Source organism: Rosa chinensis, chromosome 6, assembly GCF_002994745.2.
Source record: "Rosa chinensis cultivar Old Blush chromosome 6, RchiOBHm-V2, whole genome shotgun sequence".
In the NCBI taxonomy this organism is placed as follows: domain Eukaryota; kingdom Viridiplantae; phylum Streptophyta; class Magnoliopsida; order Rosales; family Rosaceae; genus Rosa; species Rosa chinensis.
The window spans coordinates 13,919,437-13,937,579 of NC_037093.1; the positions used below are offsets into that span (position 1 = coordinate 13,919,437).

Consider the following 18,143-nt stretch of genomic DNA (forward strand, 5'->3'; position numbering starts at 1 on the left):
GGCCATTTCAACCGCGTGGATCCTCAGTGTCGACTTTTCTTTTTTCCAATGTTAAATCATAAGTATGTTCTTACGTACATATGCATGATGTTAATGCCAACTAGCTAGAAGCAAGCAAGTCAGGTTGCAGTTTTTTTCCTTATGTGTTGGTTTGGTTTAGTATTCTGCTTGAACTTTTCTTATTAACAATATTCAATTCGGTTTTCTAGAGATATATGAGAGCAAAGAAACTTAATTAGGTGCGACAGTATGTCGTACTCATGACTATGAAAATGCAAGTACATGGAGAAGGGTTGGTTGGCTCACTATGAGAAATAACTAGGCTTTACCTTAAGTTAAAGAAATCAACAATTTTTTTGCAGCAAATGGCCAGCCTTTATCGAAGTTGGGGTTGAACAAATGAAAGCAATGTGTTTGGCAATGGTCCTCCCCTGTCTGTTGTCTCAAACAACTCCACAAACCCCTCCCTCTTAACTCTTTCTGGTCACATTGTATCCCACTACTCCTCTATCTCTAGCTCATGGTATCCTAATTGGTGGCATCGCACAGTGCATTTTCTCGACAGTTACAATGTGTTTATTGCTACCTTAGGCATGTTGATAACCTAATCCAACTATGCCTTTTGCCTACCATCCTATATGATGTAGGACGAGATTTTAGCTAACTTCAACAAAGAATCTTGAAAATAAAGAAGCATCTGCACATTAAGAAGAATGATTTGAATATTGAAAATTAGTATTCAAATAGACTTCTTAATGATGGAATTAATCATAAATTACTCTTTTGGATATATCGGGATTCTCGAGCGAAATCTTGGTTGGGATTCCAAATATATGTTTGCGTAATATTATTTAATATCTAGGATTTTATTTCTGATTTTTTATTTAATTAGGTTTTCTAGTTTTAGTCTATAATAAAAAATTTTATTTATTTTCTAGTTGTATTAGGTTTATTCTATGTGCCCTATATATAAGGCACCTCTTCGATTGTAATTTTCATTCGAGTTATCAATAAAAAAACAAATCTTAGATAAGTTTCTCTATTTTTCTTACGGCTGTGCCCGTAATTGCTAGTGGATTCTAGCTCATCTCATATGGCTTTCGACGCTTGACGGAGCCTCTTACTATCGTGTTCACGCTTCCCGCATCACATGTGGCTGGTTCCAAATAATTGAGAAGTCTAAAACCCATTGAAGATGCTAGGATTTTAGATAAAGCAAATGAGTTCACTTGGGCAATTCATGTACATAGTAATGTACCCACTTTTTCTGTTCTGAACTTCAGTTTGAAATTTTATCAGGTGTGTAGTGTACCAACTGCCGAGGAACTATGCTAGCTAGAAGCGTTTGCATATATTATAGGCATATTTACTAATTTATGTGCCACAAACAATCATCCATTTAGCTACCTAGAAGCATACTAAGCAAGCGCAGCAAAAATTTATAGCTCCCAGTTCTTAGAATGTTCAGATTTCAGCCAACAATATAATAAATTCAGCTAAGATATTGAAGAAATCAACCACTTTTTGCAGCAGATGGCCAGCCTTGTCGGCATTGGGGTTGAACAAATGAAAGCAATGGCCCTCTCCTTTTGTCTCAAACAACTCCCCGCAAAACCTTCCCCTTTCATTTAATGTTTTAAAATCGCTAGACGGCAAGCCGACAATGCCCTAGGAAACTAGCATGAATAATGATTTTAACAATCACTGACTTTATGTGTTCCCGCACGTTGACTAGAAATCTAGAATCTATGGTGGCAGAGGGGTGGTGCATTTACTTGGTCAATAGGCGAGTTGCACGCTAAACACTAATTAAACTTTTATAACAAATACATTTACCGGGGTTTCACTACAATAATTGCAAACTGCACTTCGATCACTTTGATGATGGAATTCTACGGTTAGAGTTTCATATTCAGAACAATTAGGGTTTTGCATGGTCTTCATTATATTATTAGAATTTTCAGTGGGGAAGTTCTGTTCTGTCATATCATAATTAGATTCCCAAGATTTTTTAGGAAAGAATTCCTAGATTAATTAGGAAGAGGATCCCATATGTAATTAGGAGATCCCCCAATCTCTAATTAGATAGTTGTAAAAAGTCTATATATAGCCATCTCAAGCCCCTATTATCCCAGACCCAAATCTCTCACTATCTTTTCTAACCGATCGTGCACAATTAACAAGAAAACCCTAAAACCTTATCAGACATGGAGATGATAGAGAACCAGGGGGAAGCTGAAGCTGAATCCGTGTTTGTCATGGTGGAGTCGTTCGATCAAGATAATTTCTACAGTGGTGGTATATACGAAATCAAACTTGACCACCTTCAGCAACTTGAGCATGGTAAATCTGTGGGCGGATTTAGGGTTGACCCTTCGACTCTGCCAATGCTCGAACCTATATTAAAGTTCTTTGATAAGAGTTGGAAGATGGAGGGTTTCTGTTTATTTGATGGTGCCAGATTTGGCAGCCTGTCCAAATTATATCTTATTGTAAATCAAATCCCATGGCCTTATCTCAAGCCCGTCATACCCAAGTATGCTTTTTAATTTCTTCGACACATCAAGCTTAGAATCATAACCGCAACAGGTTTCTCCACCCAAAACAACCAAGCAGTATTGTCTTGTCATATCGGCATATGGAATGCTGTACTATCTTGCACAACCAATGTGCTTTCCTAAGATCCAAGAACCATCATTCGAGCGATATGATCCGTCCAGTGATTCATGGGAGTCACTACAACAAAAGTCCTCATTTTTGACGAAAATTTCCGATGGCACAAAATTGCCCTCGCAAAAATACTCCTTTTTCGACCACAAAAAATGGTCGTCGGAAATGTTCTGTCAAAATATATTTTATTTCCTAGGGACAATATGCGGTAGGAAAAGAGCTCCAATTTCGTCAGAAAACAAAAAAATTGGCGGGACCTTTTGGCGCCAGTATTATTTTCGACAACATTTTGTGTCGTCGGTAATGATAAACCTATTTCCGAGAGGCAGTTGACTTTGTCGAAAATGATTTCTTAATTGCGAGGGCAATAAAGTACCCTCGGTAATGAACAAAGTATTTCTGACGGCTAGTGACCCTTGAAAATATTTCTCTAAATTGTATTATTTTTATAAAAATATTATGTCAAAGAGGAGAATTGAACATAGGATCTCAAACTTTTAAAATTAATTTTACCATTTTTCCACAGGTTAATTGATTAGTATATTATTAGTTTATTAGAATTGATGCATATAAACAAAACAATTTTATTATATATTGGTTATAAGGTAAGATCGGATAAATCTCATAATATATATATACATATACATATACATATACATATTATATATATACATATATATATATATATTATAAGTCTCATAGTTATATATACATAATACGTATGTGTTTTGAATTTATATATATAAGATTTGATCAATCGATCGATCATGCTAATTGGGAGGTTCTGCCCTAACCCAATATATTATTAGTTACGAAAGTAGATAAGAGATCATCTATGGTAAATCACGATTATGCTAATTTGGAGATTCCGCGCTAATTGGGATGCTAACTAGGAGATTCCACATCTTTAGATAAGAGATCATGCTAACTGGTAGATTTCGCCCTAAAACCCTAAACCTTAATAGTAAATCATGATTATGACTACATTAACAATCATCGATTGTACTAGAAACTTGTATAAGTGATCTACTCATGAAGACCTAAAATTGAATAGTGGAGATGTCGATATATGAAATTGAAAAGTGGGTCTCACATGCAAGAGATCTCTTAAAATGGCCAAAGAAAATATCCATTAGTGGAAGACTCCTACTCACACACACACAATTCAATTCATTGTTGATCGATCATGTGTGCTTGTCCACACACACACTATATTATTACACAGTACTATTCATTATCGATCACATACATACTACATATATAGTACGAATTTCCCTCCACACATATATGAATTTGTATACAGTAGACATTGATCGATCATATACAATTATATAGAATAGCTAGACGAGAATAAATAGAATACTAGCGAGTACATTTGTTTTTTAAAGGCTAACAAGTACATATTTATATATCAAGAATGTTATGAAATATTTTTCATTGGTCTATCTTATATTATAATAAAGATATTGATCTACATAGTCCGACATAGAGTTTTTCTATTGGAACCTCCAAATTTACTCACTTGACCTCTATGCTTTTTACACCTCTTATCAAATTTTCAAATACTAAATTTACTCACTAAACCTCACTAAATTTCCTCAAATAACCTCACTCATATAATTTGCAAACAAATTATTATCTTTAAAATAAAAAATTTAATCATTTCAATGATTTAATCACTCTATAAATATTAACTAAATATACATTTCTTAATATCATTCTCGGAAATATTAGACTATATTTTTCCGACAGAAAATATCAATTTCCGAGGAAAATATGACCCTCGAAACTTATTCATTTTCGATGCCAAATAGTCGTCGGAATTAAATATTCTTATCGGAAATAGTTTTTTCCGACCACTACTATTCGTCGGAAATAAGTCCTTGGAAAAAAATGGATTGGCTAGCAACCAATTTTTCCTACAAGCAACGAATTATTTCCAACAAACATCTTTTGTCAGAAATACTATTTGTCGTCGTTGAGGAGTAACAATTTCCGACCACCGAAAAATTATTTACGACCACATCTGGCTGTCGGAAATATATCTTTTTCCGAGGGTTGGTCGGAAAAAGACTATTTCCGATGATATTTTTTCCGAGGACCACCGAGGGCACCTAGCTGTCGGAAATAGCTTTTTCCGACGGGGAAAGTGCCTTTTTCGACCAATCGCCACCCTTAGAAATGACTAGTCCTTGCCTCCTTTCCCAAATTATTCTCTGGATCAGGCACAGACCGAGATGACAGGTTATGCCGTTTGTTATGGCTATATATTGTTGTCCATGAAAACTGAGAAGGGATGTGAAGCGGTGGTTTTTCATATTCGTAGCAGAACATGGCACAAGGTCAGAATTAGTCCAGAGCATTCTTTTTGTTATCCTTTCTATGGGAGGGTTGTAGTTATAGAAAATATTATCTATACCCCGTCAAGTAATCACCATTCGTTTCTAGCATTCTCTTTTTGGTGGAATTCAGATGAGGATGGTGATATTGCCAAGCGTCGTCATTATCTAGGCAACCCGTTGTCTTTGATATTAATGGCTAAGTGTTATCCGCCGCCCATGTTAAGAGGGCTGAAAACTCAGAATTTGGTTCATTTGGGGAGGCGAGCGTAGAGCTCTAGAAATTAGGGATTTAAGCATGCAATAGTTACAACCTAAAATGTAACGATTACTTAGTTCTCTACCTAATGCCGGTTAAGGCCACTAAGTCAATTTCTCTTATTTGGTATCCATTCTTCCGACTAAGGCAAGAATGAACTCTCTAACTCTAATCATTATGCCTTGTTAGGGCCACAACATGTAGGATTAAAGGCGAAGGGCACAAGAAAATAGAAACTTAGGCAATCATTAATTCTCGATTAAGCAACTACTTGACACACCACACTAATTACATGGAGCTAGTGAACAAAAGAACCACCAATTGTATCACACATCACAAATCTCAAAACATAACAAGAGAGTGGTCAATTCCCTAAAATTTATGCATCAAGAATCAATTGACATAGTAATTAGAGTGCACCCATATGAAAATATATTATTTATCACTTGAAAATATGTTCATTACATCAAAATTGAGCTAGAGTTAGAAACCCTAACTCCCAAAAGTAACTACTCACAACCCATATTCATAAACATCAAAATTACAAAATTCAAATAGCAAAGAGTAGAGAAGTGTAGGAGAAAACAAGGATAGTCACAAATAGCTATGAAGCTAGCATGACTAGCCTTGAATTACAACCCCACAAAATACCCAAATCTTAAATCTTGTAGAGATTGAGCCCCTTGATGGATCCTTGAAGCTTTGTGTGAATAGTTCTTAAAATCTCAAAAGAAAATATCAAGAAAAGATGAAGAATGGAGGGGAAGGAGGAGAGAGAGCAGCCCAAACTTTTGTGTTGTACTAACAGGTGAGAACATACATTATCTTGAGTATCAGTATCTTTGTGTTACCACCTTTCGAATTGTCGGTGCAGGACAAGAATTGAAAATTTCAACCTTAAAGTCATCTGTTTTTCGCATAGCAATCAAAGGACATGATCAATTTGAAGTTAAGTTCAGCTTTACGCCTGATTATAAGAACATTGAATCGGAAGAAGAAGAGTATAGTGCAACTAATGCACTGCCTGAAAGTGAAAGTGTTGCATGGACTTCGAAGGTGGAAGAAGACTTCTTTTCATTCCCAATTATCCTAAACTCTACCCAACTGGTCCTACACTGGAATTATTGGAGGCATTTAGAACCAAAAAAGAAGACAAAAAATAATTACTGATCTCCACTCTCCAAAAGTTCAAAAGAGAAGAAAAAAACATGGTTTTGATGGTCGTCCGGGGTACCATTGAAGCTTTTGACGGTCGTTTGGTATATCATCCTATTTTTGTATAAATTCTATTTTTGTTTTTAGTACTCATTGCGGAAAGTAAACAAGAGCGACTGAGCAGTGAACACCGCATGTTAATTTCATTTTTTTATAAATATAATTAGGTTGTCATTCTCTCGTTACGTCTCAACCTGCGTGCTAACTAGGGCTGGGATCGGGCCGAGCCCGTTTAAATTTAGATGGGCCCGGGTTATGACCAAATTTTTTCGGGCCAGGCTCAATTACTGAGTTTTTATTTTTGGGACCGAGATGGGCCCGGACCGATTTTAACGGGCCAGGTTTTCCAGGCTTTCGGGCCCAAAAACCTGCTAAGGGGGAAGAAAAAAAAAATTAACAGCTAACTGATCAAGTGAAACAAAATGAACATGAACAAGTTCCAAACTTCCAGTTATCCACATTACAACAATTCAAGTGAAACAAAATGAATAAGAATAAGTACCAAACTTCCAGTTTTCCACATTCCAACAATTCAATGTCCAACTGATTAAAATCTTCCAAGTTTCAAATAAACAACTTCATAATCAAATTGTCCCAACTCCCAAATAAAGTAAAAAACAAGTTCCAAACATTGTAGAATATGCTAGGCTGCAGCTCCTTAATTGAGTTCATCCAGTGTCTTCCAACAGTGAGTTCATTGAGCTTGGACAGAAGGCTTGTTCCCTGCAATTCAAAAACATGACCAGCAGCAATTCAAAAATGTGACCAACCATTCAAAAACATGACCAACAATTTCAAAACAATCAACACTAACCAGGTTCTGCGACAGCAGTTTCCTTGCATTTTTTTTTGGAAGCTTTTGCAGCCTTCTGTCCACTTTGTTTGTCTGCAAAGTCTGTGGAAAAAATGTACAAAGTTAATGACAAAATACAAACATTGAAAACACAGAAAACAAAGAAAAGAAATAAAAAAAATATGCACACCATTACATCAATACCTTTCTCAGCTTCCTCATAGAATTCCATTTCTTCAATTGATGGATAATATTCAATTGAAGATGCATCTTCCTCCTTGATCCAATTCTGCAAGCATATCAATGCTTCAACAGACTTTGGAGTCAATGAACTCCGGTAGGGATCAATAACCCTTTTTCCTGTGCTAAAACAGCTTTCCGATGCCACCGTCGATACTTGAATTGCAAGAACATCCCTTGCAAGAGCTTGCAGGTTTGGATATTTCCCACCATTGAGCTTCCACCACAACAATATATTGAATTAAGCATTCCTTGGAGGCAACTCAATAGGATCTAAGAGGTATCTATCCACCTCACTCTCAACAACCACTTCACAACTGTCTTGAAGCTCCCTCTCCCAATCATCAAGCATTGCAGCCATCTTTCCCGTCATTGGTCTTGATGTTGAGGAGCTGCAGCAACTACTTGGAACAGCTTCTTTGTTGCGATTTTTCTGGGAAGTAGAGGAGCTCGCATACAAATCCGTCAAGCTGACCAAAAGCTCCTTGAGTTGCCTGCTCTTATCCTTCATAGAGCTTGTATCATAATCTAGATACCTCACTAACACATGTTCAAAGTTTCTAAGTTTGTATCGAGGGTCCAGAACTAAAGCCACTAGAAGGAGCTGATTTAAATCTTCAAGGGCACCAAAGTACTTCTTAAACTTGGACTTCATTTTCACAGCCATACTAACCAAAACTTTCTCTGCTTCGCTACCCTCAGCCATTTCAGGCCTTACAAAAAGAGAATCTATCTCTCCCTCTATAGTCACAATCTCATGAAATGCCATATGAGAAGTAGGCTTTGTCGATGCGCTGATCTTGAGGGTTGCATCGTAGAATACCTTCAGAAACTGCACAAAGACTGCTGCCCTCTCCCAATCAGTGTCATTAGGTGGCCCAATCCTCTTCCTACGCTTCTTGTTCTTTACATCTTCACTAACTTCTTCATTGTCTTCAGCAATATCATCATCCTCATCGAAATAACTATAGAATTTTTGCTCCTCTTCTTCTGCCATCCTCTCAAAACCCTTCCTTAACTCTAGGGCTGTATTTAACATTAAAAAGGTGCTGTTCCATCTAGTTGGAACATCAAGGACAGATATTTTCCTGCTTTCCGGTACTTCTTTTTCTACACACATCTTAAAATCATCCAACCTCGACGGAGAACTCCGCACATACTTCACAGCATTTCTTATTGCAGCCACTGATCTATCTAAAATGGACAAACCTGATCTCACAATCAGGTTTAAAACATGAGCAAGGCATCTAACATGCAGATGCTTGCCTCCCAAAATAGGGGGAATAGCCCAATTGGCCATCTTCTTCCTCAAATAATCTATCGCCACCTTATTAGCCAATGCATTGTCCACACTCACAGTTAAAACCTTATCAATCTTCCACTGAATCAAACATGCTTCTAAAAGTTTTCCTATGCTTGTGCCTTGGTGGTTGGGAATGACACAAAAGTTTAGAATTCTTTTGTGCATTCTCCAACCACTATCAATAAAGTGTGCCGTCACAACCATGTAATTCACATTTTGAACCGATGTCCACGTATCGGTTGTGAGTGAGACTCTGTGATTGGCTAATTCTAATCTCAATTTTTCTTTTTGTGATTCATACATTTCAAAAAACCTAGTGACAATTGATTTCCTACAAGGAATTGTCCACTGAGGTACAGCTACTGAACAGAAATGCTTAAATCCAGCTTTCTCAACTTGAGAAAATGGAAGTTCATCCATGACAATCATCTTACAACAAGCTGTTAAACAAGCATCAGAAGACCATTTCCTCATAGCTAAAGATGCATTTGTTGTTTGATCACTAGTTAAAACACACTGGTCTAATTCCATCCTAGGAGGATACTTCTTGCATACTTTCTCAATGTGACGACTAAGTGTACTAGTGCCATTAAAACTAGAATCACCAGTAAGTTCAGTAAAGCAATAAACACACTTAGCTCGTACTTCATGGCCAACTTTTACCTGCTTTCCATCAACGGTATTGTAAATCGGCTTGTCAAATTTTTCAAAGTGTTCCCAAACCCAACTCCTTGAACTTGGCTTCAATGGCTTCACTTTTTTCTTCTCTGTCCTCTTTCTCTTGATCTTCTGTGATGTTGGAGGCTGCTTTTCTTCTTTTCGTTCTTCTTCAGAAGCTGGAACAATTTCTTTTGCCATCGTCGAATCATCAGTGGCCATATTTAGAGTATGAGACTATGCGTGATTGACTGAAGCTGAGGAGGAAAAAAAAAATCGAAAACAATATCAACACTAAAAACTAAAGCATAAATTCAAGTATTCAACAACTTGGAAACAACAAAAAATAAAAACAAAACACCAAAATTTTGGGTCAATTATACAACATTGCACTATCTGCATTCACTTCTTGAGAAAAATTGCAGAGAATAGCAGAACCAGAAAGTTAAACAATTTTTTTTCAAATATTCTAAATCCTGTATCACGCAACAAACAAATTTATCACAGACCCACAACAAGAAAGATCATCACAGACGCACAACAAGAAAGATCATCACAGACCCACAACAAGAAAGATCATCACAGACCCACATCACCAAGATCAGTTACCCTAAAACCATTACAAAAAAAAAAAAAAGAGAGCAAGATTTATAGAAAGAGGGAGAGATTGGAGCTATGCGTACCACAGTGGTGGTGTTGTTCTTCAGGTGATAGCAAACAGTGCAGACCTTGACCTTCCCTGAATCCCCGCAGAAAAAATTGATAGCAGACGTTCCTCGCAGACCTTCCTCACATACTAATCTTCTCACGGAGTCACGGCCATGAAAGATTGAAAGGAGATCGCATCAATTTCACAATTTAGGATATTGGAAGAGGTGGTTTCGAATTCAATCCCAACAATTAAGAGAAGGTTTTACGTACAGTGGATCGGAGAGATAGAAACGGCGAGGTTGGGTCGGCGGTAGAAGCGGCGACAGGGTGGGTTGGCCGTTCAACAAAAATGGTGGCACTGGCCGAGAGAGATAGTGTGAGTCGAAGAGAGTCAAGAAAGGCGTCGCTGAGAGAGTGAGGCTGAGAGGTTAGGGTTAGTGAAGATTAGTTGGGTTAGGAATCACCTGTGCACACATATTGTAAGACTAAATATCACTGCCAATAATCTGCAAACATGTGTCAATGTAACCAATTTTCGGGCCTTCGGACTTTTTTTTTTTTGATTTCTTGGGCCCGGGCCCGGACCGTATTATATTTATTTCGGGCCGGGCCTTACAAAACTAGTAAAACAGATATTAAAGCTCGGACCGTTCGGGCCGGTCCCGGGCCGGTTCCGGGTCGGGTTTCGGGCTTCCGGGCTAAAATCCCAGCCCTAGTGCTAACTGACTGGTTCACTAATAGGTCTTTTAGACCTTCATGTTTGTCTTCCTCAACAGCTTTGGGCCTCCGGGTTTCTGAGGCTATGTTGTAACTTGTAAGGCATCACCGATTTGGACTAAAGAGGATTTGATTGACCCTTCGAGGACGACATTTGGTAAAATTGCTTGGCCTCAAACTCAGTAGGACGGAGGGTAGTAGAAATTAATTGGGCGTCTGGGCTATAGTCCAGGCGACCTTTCTTATTTTTTTTGGAAAAAGTCACAAATAGTATCCGAATTTAAAGTCATTCTACACTTTGATACTTCATCATCGAAATTTATCACTTTAGTACCTCAGCTTATTATTTATGCATAACATTCATGCAGGCCGTTAATAACACAGTCAACTCAAGTGTCATGACCTTCTATCATGGGTATTATGATCATTTTCCTCAGTTTCCTCGGCTTAAGCATTTTTAATACAACTTTTCCTATAATAAAGTGAGCCCCCGGTGCAATACCCGATATGGTTGGAGGAATCTCTGGAAGTACTTTTTCTGTTGGTGACGTTTTGGGAATTTGGGTTATGCTCCGTTACATCTGTGATTCTTCGACAAGGATACAAAGGAAAAGCTTGTATGGAGTAGGAGTGGAAGGTCGTGGTACTATTTTGGATAAGTTAGTGCCATCTCTGTCTGCAGCTGCTCGATCGAATGTTCAGCATGCTATCTTCCATCTGCTTGAGGATCATAACAGATTAGACCCCTTACTTTACATTTTTTTCTCTCTGTTTGTTCGACTGTAGACTATCACGTGCGTAATTCTGACGCTAATGGGTTGGTACATCATAGAAAAGGTATGACGAACGCTTTCTTAGACACCATCACTTTATGCCAATCCTTTTTTTTTTTTTTTTTTTTTTGGCATTGAGACAAAGCAACTAAACAACTGAACAAAGACGAAAAAAAGCAAAGAAACTAAAAAACACAGAAAACTAAAACTCCAGCAGAGACTTCAGGGGGAGGACCCGCTGCATCAAAGAGAAGAATTCGCATTAGGGAGGGGGGAGGATTGGACACCCAGTCATCCGTGCACACCCTGCGAGATGCCAAAGCCGCAATAGAGTCCGCAGCACAATTAGCATGTCTACTGGTCCAAAGCCAGTTAACACAATCGAAGTGGCCAGCCATAGCTCGAATCCGAGAGACGATTTGAGTTGCAGACCAATCAATCGAAGAAAGAGGGTTTAACAAATGTGAAATCAAAACCAAGGAGTCTGATTCCAACTGAAAAGAAGAAAGGGAGAGGGATGAGGCAAGAGAGAGACCAAGGACAATAGCCATGGCTTCTGCTGCCAGAGAGGACATCGCATGTGATGATTTGGCTAACCCCCCAAGAACAGCACCCTTAGAATCACGAATCAGGGTACCCAGACCACAAGATAAGGAATCCGCATTCCAAGCCGCATCAGTGTTTATCTTGAACATACCAACGGGAGGGGGTTTCCAAATTGCCGGAACAGATGATTCAGAGGAGGAGGATCTCACATCACCACGAATGGAGAGGCATTTGGGGATCGATAGAAATTCCATGGAAGCAGAGAAGGCTCGAGAAGCAGTAAGAATAGAATCCGGGGTATCATGGTTGAATACACAATTGCACCTATGTTTCCATATAGACCACAGTAAGAACAACACATGAGTTTGGGAAACCAGATCAGGTAGAGATGATGACGAATCCGGGGAGAAGATCGCGGAAATCCAAATATCAAGAGAAGTCACGGCTTGGGGGTCAATCCTGTAAGAGAGGGGATGGCAGAACCACGTTCTTCTTGCCCAAAGGCATAATAAAAGAACATGTTCAATTGTTTCAGGATGAGCCTCACAGAAGGTGCAGAGTGGGGAAGATGCAAGGTGCCTTTGATGTCTGTTGTGGTTTGTTGCTAAAGCACCCGAAAGAGCTCGCCATAGGAAGTGTTTGATTCTTGGTGTAACCTTAAGATTCCAGAGCCAATTCCAAGTGCTTGAGGGGATTGAGTGCGACCTGTGAGGATGAACAACAAGTGAGGGCATGGAGTCTTTGATTTTTGCTTCATAACTCGTCCTAACGGAGTAAATGCCCGATGAGGTTGGCGGCCAAAGAATAGAGTCTTCATCTTCCGGATTTCCGAAAGGGGTAGCGTTTATAGCTCTGATAGCATCCACTGAGAGGAAAGGAGAGACCGCATCCAGATTCCATGTGTGATTCAGAGAGTCGACAAACAAACTGACCGGGGTTTCCGGGGTGTTGAGAGGCATAAAGTCTTTCAAATTGCAAGACGGTAGTCGGGGGATCCAATTGTCTCTCCAGAAATCAATAGAAAGACCAGATCCAACCTGCCAAATACAACCATCCGAGAGAATATGCCTGGCATCCAAAATGCTGGCCCAAGCCCAAGATGGTGAGGATCCCCGAGTTGCTTCAAAGAAGGTGCAGGAGGGGAAGTAACGACTCTTCAGTACACGGACCCAGAGTGCATTGGGATTGGCAAGGATTCTCCAACCCTGTTTGGCAAGAAGGGCATAATTGAAAGATTCAATACTACGAAAACCCAAACCTCCACAAGATTTAGGCAACCCCAGAGAAGACCAATTTTTCCAGTGTATACCCGTAGTGGTGTCATTTCCCCACCAGAAATTTGCAAGCGCAGAGTTGATTTGGTTGCAGAGAGAAGAAGGGAATTTGAAGATCGACATTGGGTAGGCAGGGATTGCCATTGCCACTGATTTGATCATGATTTCTTTTCCAGCTTGGGATAAAGTGGAAGTATTCCACCCCGAAATTTTCTTATCGATGTGCTCTTTAACATAAGCCAAAGCCGAAACTTTTGATCGGCCCCAGATGGTCGGCAGACCAAGATAAAAGCCCGGATTCAAAACTGGTTGCATACCCAACACCATGCTGATGAGGTTAACAATTTCTGGAGTGGTGTTGGGACTAAAGAAGAGAGAAGATTTGTGGAGATTAATGGATTGACCAGAGGCACTACAATAGTGATGCAAAGTATCGGAGAGTACTTCGCAATTGTACAGTGTAGCTTTGAGGAAAAAGATGGAATCATCTGCAAAGAAAAGATGACTAACCATTGGACCATTCGAGCTCAATTTAACAGCATCCAGTAAGTTAGCGTCACATATTTTCCGGATCATGGTAGATAAAACATCATTGATAAAAAGGAAGAGGAAAGGGGAGAGAGGATCTCCCTGCCTGAGACCACGGGTTGGTTTGAATTTGCGACCAGGAGCTCCGTTGACAATAATAGCCATTGAGACAGAGGTAACACAAGACATTACCAATCTCACCCAATTTTGGTGGAATCCCATCTTCAGAAGAACCAGCTCCAAAAACTTCCAGTCCACACGATCATAGGCCTTGTTCATGTCCAGTTTAATTGCAAATTCCCCGACTGAACCTGACTTGAGTAACTTGAGGTGGTGAAACATTTCATGGGCCACCAAAATGTTGTCCTGAATCTGTCTACCAGAGACAAAAGCAGACTGATTCTCAGAAATTAGGGATGGCATAAAAGGCCGTAATCTGGTAGAAATGATCTTCGTCAGGATCTTGTAAGCAAAGTTGCAGAGAGCAATAGGGCGAAAATGGGAAGCTTGCTGAGGGGTTTCCACCTTTGGAATCAAAGCAATGAAGGTAGCATTGAACTGATTCAAGACAGAGGCAGAAGCAAAGGAATGAGACGTTGCTTCAAAAACAACTTTTTTGACAATTTCCCAATAAGATTGGTAGAAGGTGCCAGGGAAGCCATCGGGGCCCGGTGCTTTAAGTGCACCCATGTCAAAAACTGCATCCCTTACTTCTGCAATGGTAATTTCGGACAACAGACAATCCTTTGAACTACTTAAATAGATAAGCAGATTACAGTTCAATTCTTTCTATCTAGGTTCGTTCAATGGATGATATGTTTGTCAATATTGATGTATTTGTGGTGTGCCAGCTTTCAAACATTAGTTTTAATTCGGAATGATTTATATTCAAGAAAATTAAGTTTGTGTTCTTATCTGGTTGGCATTTGCATCCATTTAGGTAGGGTAGAAACTGCTGCTTATTTAAATGAACTGGCAAGGGCGGGGGCTCCCATGGCTGTTCCATGACTTCCGTCTACATTTTTTTTTTTTTCATTTTGGGTTGTAGTGGTTCAAGTGTAAGAATAAGTGTTATAGTGGAAGGCCATGCTGCTGCTGCCATGGTTCTGACACATGATGCACATATGGAAGAATTAGTATTATTACATTTTTCTTGGTTTGATAAATTCGGTTTTATTTTAAAGCGTTCAATTCTATTGATAAGTTGTGTTGCATGCATGACCATAATTGTCTTGTCCAAAAAGACAACGTATATTCCTCAGTCTTCATCAACTCTTCTGATTTTTGTTTTTTCAAGTCGACTATTCATTTTGCATTGTGTTTAACTTTCTGTGAGACTGAAGGGAATAGCTTCATACCAATTTTCTCTCTGCAAATATATATCAGCAATTGCTAAAAACCCAAAAACCAGTGAATTATCATGACATTCATGTGAGGTGTATTCTACTTTCAGATATGCATTACTAAGGTCTCCCACTCACAAAATTGATGGTCTTAACTTATAGAAGAGGAAATTGAAAACAAAATTAAAGGTTGACTAGGTTGCCAACATTTAAGTTCTCTAATAACCCAAGTAAAATAAGAGAATTTAAATTTGAAACATTTAGCAGTTTGCTCAACTGTGTTATCTTTGTTACGCAGATGCTCAAAGTACGAAGTATTGACAAAATAAGAGTACAACAAAAATCCATTGGACATAATTTGATGTGGTTCACCCTAAACGGTAAGCGAGGAAATTAAGGCAATATCTAAAGGGGAGATTACAACGACAAATTGAGAAAGTTTTCACACAACAGCAGTGGCAAGAAATTCCCCATTGTCCTATGATCGTCAAGGCAAACAAACAGAGCAAGAAACATTTGACGATCATAGGACAATGGGGAATTTCTTGCCACTGCTGTTGTGTGAAAACTTTCTCAATCAATTGAAAACTTTCTCAATCAATTCACTAGCCAAAAGGGACATCTACTCGCAAAGGACCAACCTTCTTTTATCTGTCATTTCCTTCTGCTTCCTTTAGGCCTTCCATATTTACTGGCATTGAGGAAATTGGGTCTACAGTAACAAGCTGAATCGCGGGCTTTCTCCCTTTTTTGTGGGCCAGATAATAATTAGTAAGAACACCATTAGAGAGCAGGAAGCAAAGTACTTAAGAGATAACATTAAGTTAATCTATCAGATACTACAAAATTTTAAGCTTCCTAAGAATATAAAGTGGAAATTGAAAAGGTAATGAAGTATACCAATATGTTCCCAAAGTTCCCTGCTAGTTCAGCAGCCTTCTGAACTAGTGTACTCTGAAGTAGCATTGCACCTTTAGAAGCCTCTATGCTACTCTTCACTGTTTCACTGGTGTTTGAACTATTCAGAACGCCATTAGAAATCTCTGATACTGGCGAGTCACTCGACTTGATTGGGACTGCTTTCCTATTGCTGCACTTAGATACTGCACAGCCACATGAGTCACCACAGCTTCCACCCTTGGATCGACATTTGTATTTCATCGCCTTGCACAAAGAATTCTTACTATATGAGAAGCAAACTGGAGATGCAGTTTTAGATGTTACAACTGTGGAATTTTCTGATGCAGATGGACTGATGTCCTCCACTAACTTGTAACTACTCACAACAGATGCAGTGTACTGACTCCTAACATCCTGATTAGCAGACAACATAACAGGGAGGCTTAGAATATCAATAACTCACAAAGAAAATCATGTGGTACTCTGAAAATGTAACTAATTCATTCCTCACGCCACTACAATTCAGGCTCCAACAGAAGATGAGTTAAAGTTCAAAGCATGGCCAAAATTCAACTCCACCAACCTGCAACTTCCCATGATCAAGCTCAGCCTTGTGCAATCTTAATTGTTCAACCATACTACTGACGCTGACTACTTGAGCCTTGAGGTCAGACAGGTCTGTTATATCTAAATCCTTCTCGAAGCTGTCAACCTCTTTCTCTTGGCATGAGCACCTTAAGAAGGAAATAGGAACAATGGCACAAGTCAGAAAACATATGCATAGAATGGTCAAATACTATCATTAAGAACAAGTTTACAACAATAGCTTCTCACCTTGACTTTTCTTGTTGCAGTGCCTCTACTTCATCTTTTAAGCTTTTCAGCCTCCTCAGCCATCCTAGACATTTCAAAATGAGAGATGATCTTAATTAGCAAGAGATCTCAAGCAGAACCATTACAGTGTACTCTTAAGACTTTAGAACAAATCACAACCAAATAACTCCTACTACATTCATGCATAGAAGTTCATGGCACACTAGAATACTTTCAAGGTCTTTGAACAAACAAATAATCAAACAAAAACAAACAAGCATCTCAATTTTCAAAAACTTCATTTGAACAATGCATTCTTGAACTATAGAATCAATACCTACAAACCCCATCTATGCAATGTCATAACCTAGTTAATTCTCATCCAAGTGATTCTCACTTATAAACGTCTTGGTCATCCTAGTCATTCCAAAATGAGACGCATTTCTTAATAACCAAGAAATGTTCAGCAGACTGCAGAACCATTCAAATGAACTCTAAACTTCATGTAACGGATCACAACATATTAACTACTAGATGCTCAAGCCATGCATAAAGCTTCATGTAACAATAGAATACTTCAAGGTCTTTTGAAGACAAAAATTTAAACAAAAACAAACAAAAGTAACGGATCAAATCTATGGGACTTAAGGAATGATGGAAGGGAATAAAATAAAAATTCAAGAACTTCATTTGAACAACCATCTCTGGAATGTCAAACCCATAAACCTATAGACAATGCATCCCTGGAATGTCAAAACCTAGTTTATTCATCCAGTCAATTTCAGAATATTAATGATATTGATTCCTCAAAAAAGAGGGGAATCTAAGTTTGATCTTTCGTGCAGTGAGATAACTCAAACAAATAGCAAGCCAAGTGTAAGCGTATGTTGATATTTGAAAGTTGTTTCACATGAAGAAAAAACCAACAGGATCCATGAATGTAATCCGTTGATACCTTAGAATGTTATTGGACCCATTAATTACAGTTCCCTGCTTTATGAAAATGGCATCTAAGTTCTTTTAATGTAGAAACCCTGAGAGAATTATCTGCTGATAGATTCTTACTAAATTTGGGCTTTAGATTTTGCACCTAAAAGATATTTTTAGTTCTCGGAATCTTGT

The 18,143-nt window shown here is 38.6% G+C and overlaps 1 protein-coding gene across 6 annotated transcripts in view; it reads right to left on the reverse strand.

Moving 5' to 3' along the window:
• Positions 1 to 15,894: 15,894 nt before the first annotated feature.
• Positions 15,895 to 18,143, reverse strand: part of LOC112169864 — a 46,357-nt gene continuing 44,108 nt past the window's right edge. For 3 of the 6 annotated variants that reach the window (XM_040508165.1, XM_024306926.2, XM_024306925.2), the window contains one exon: positions 16,060 to 16,622. In XM_040508165.1, coding sequence (XP_040364099.1) covers positions 16,167 to 16,622 — 456 coding nt within the window. In that variant the 3' untranslated portion in view covers positions 16,060 to 16,166. The other 3 variants (XR_005801494.1, XR_005801493.1, XM_040508166.1) reach the window with 2 other exon arrangements.